The sequence below is a fragment of the Juglans regia genome, chromosome 13 (genome assembly GCF_001411555.2).
Source record: "Juglans regia cultivar Chandler chromosome 13, Walnut 2.0, whole genome shotgun sequence".
In the NCBI taxonomy this organism is placed as follows: Eukaryota; Viridiplantae; Streptophyta; class Magnoliopsida; order Fagales; family Juglandaceae; genus Juglans; species Juglans regia.
Genome location: NC_049913.1, coordinates 10336676 through 10338419, shown reverse-complemented (window position 1 = coordinate 10338419; position 1744 = coordinate 10336676). Strand labels below are relative to the sequence as shown.

Sequence of the window (1744 nt, the reverse complement as noted above, 5' to 3'; positions counted from 1 at the left end):
CTCAAGTCATCTTCGAATCCAAACATCTCCTTAGTTTACGAGCTAGACATATATCGCATTGGACGATATATATTCAGTTAATCTCGTATCATTAACTGATCAAACGACGTTTCCCGAAAGGCTAAATAATATTAATGGTGTATCATTAATAATAATGTTGATGTTGTTGATGTTATGAAACTAGCTTTCTCAAAGGGAAAAAAGAAAGTAGAAGAGTACTATACTGGATGTTGGTATTAATTAAGTAGAAAAGTAATTAATTGGTAGAAAGCTGATGATCATTATATTAAAAGAAACCTTATATATAATTGATTTCATGATCGATCAGTTATTCTTAGGTGGGTGGTGTCTTGGTTCATGGTAGTCAGCATTGAAAGCTACAAAACCAGCTGCCTCATCATCAATCTGTTCAGAAGAACGATAAACGTTTTGCTCATCATGTTCTACACTACTACTACTACTACTATTTGAGCCGCCATTCTTACCTTCTTCATGACCTTTGTACTTTCCAGCAACTTGGTTTGAGCTTGGGATATTTGACGTCGTCCTCCCTGCAACTGCACCTGCATGCTCTTTCTTCTGATGATCTTGCGTCCCGATATTATTGCGCCCCATCGTCTGCATTTTCCTTCCCTTTATCTTCTTGTTTGTACAAGCTGTTACAGCCCAGCTTTCATCTTCCAGAAGACCCTGATCATCATAAAATAACATGAAAAATATTCAAATCCAACCCAATATTTATTAAGTCTGATGCTCTGAAAAAAATTAAACTGAGAAATATCTAATTATTACCTTTGCACTTGAAACAATAGCATTGGCAGCTTCTTTACCCGCGGCTAGTTTTGTATCTTTTGAAAACGAAAACAGAAGATCATCGATGTTACAGTTAACCAAACTTTTCACTGCAATTACATCAATGGATTAAAACCAATATGGACAATTACAAAGAAGGTAATTAATACGTACCTTGGGATGGATGTGCCAAGGAGAGCCGTGCAGTAGTAGTACTGCTAATAAGTACTAGCAAGAGGCATACAAACTTCATAGGCTCCATTATATATATCTCGCCTTTCTTAATCTTCTTCAGAGGGCATGTATGTCTGACGTTGCTGATCAGCTTCAAAAGGCGGAAGAGAAAATAAATATGAAAGCAGATCTTGAGCTTTATAGAGACGATCTAGTTCAGACCCAAGTCAAACAGTAGTGCACGAAAGTCAAAGCAATGAACTACTATTCCAACATCCTCCTAATTTCCCACTTTCAATTTGTAAAATGATTGGTTATTAAATATTATAGGAACTGATCGATCACCATAATATAATATAATATGAATTATGAATAAAATGCATGAAGCAGCTGCCAGCTCGTGTAGTACTACTCCCATATATCATCATATCAGTTGGCCGGATTAATACCAGTATATATCAGAATCTCGATGTAATTAATTATTTAAACCAATTAATTACATGATTATAAAATAAAGTTTTTTTTTTTTAATGCATGATAAACGGTTATTGAGAGAGTTGTATATATTATAAAGCAGCTTGTTAAAAGTGTCCGGGTGGTGCATTAATTCCGATAACGTGGAATCGAAGATGCGTGTGTTTTGCGCCTGTCTGCCGCCATGCAATCAACGAGAAGAGGTTTTTGTTGTTTTTTACGTACCTAGCTAGCTAGGAAGTTGGCAACATAGCTTGTTGGTTTTCTATGTCTATTTTATTTATGAATAATGTTATTTATAATT

At 35.3% G+C, this 1744-nt stretch overlaps 1 protein-coding gene across 2 annotated transcripts; it reads right to left on the bottom strand.

Annotated features, from left to right (window-relative positions):
- Positions 1–324: 324 nt before the first annotated feature.
- Positions 325–1108, bottom strand: LOC108989411. Of its 2 annotated transcripts, none has more exons than XM_018962990.2 (3): positions 967–1108; positions 793–902; positions 325–690 (listed from the first exon to the last, which is right to left on the bottom strand). In XM_018962990.2, the coding sequence occupies exons 1-3, from the start codon at positions 1052–1054 to the stop codon at positions 325–327; spliced, it is 564 nt and encodes a 187-aa protein (XP_018818535.2). In that variant the 5' UTR covers positions 1055–1108. The 2 variants fall into 2 exon arrangements, with proteins under 2 accessions (XP_018818535.2, XP_018818536.2); XM_018962991.2 differs by having other exon boundaries at positions 793–848.
- Between the last annotated feature and the right edge of the window lie 636 nt (positions 1109–1744).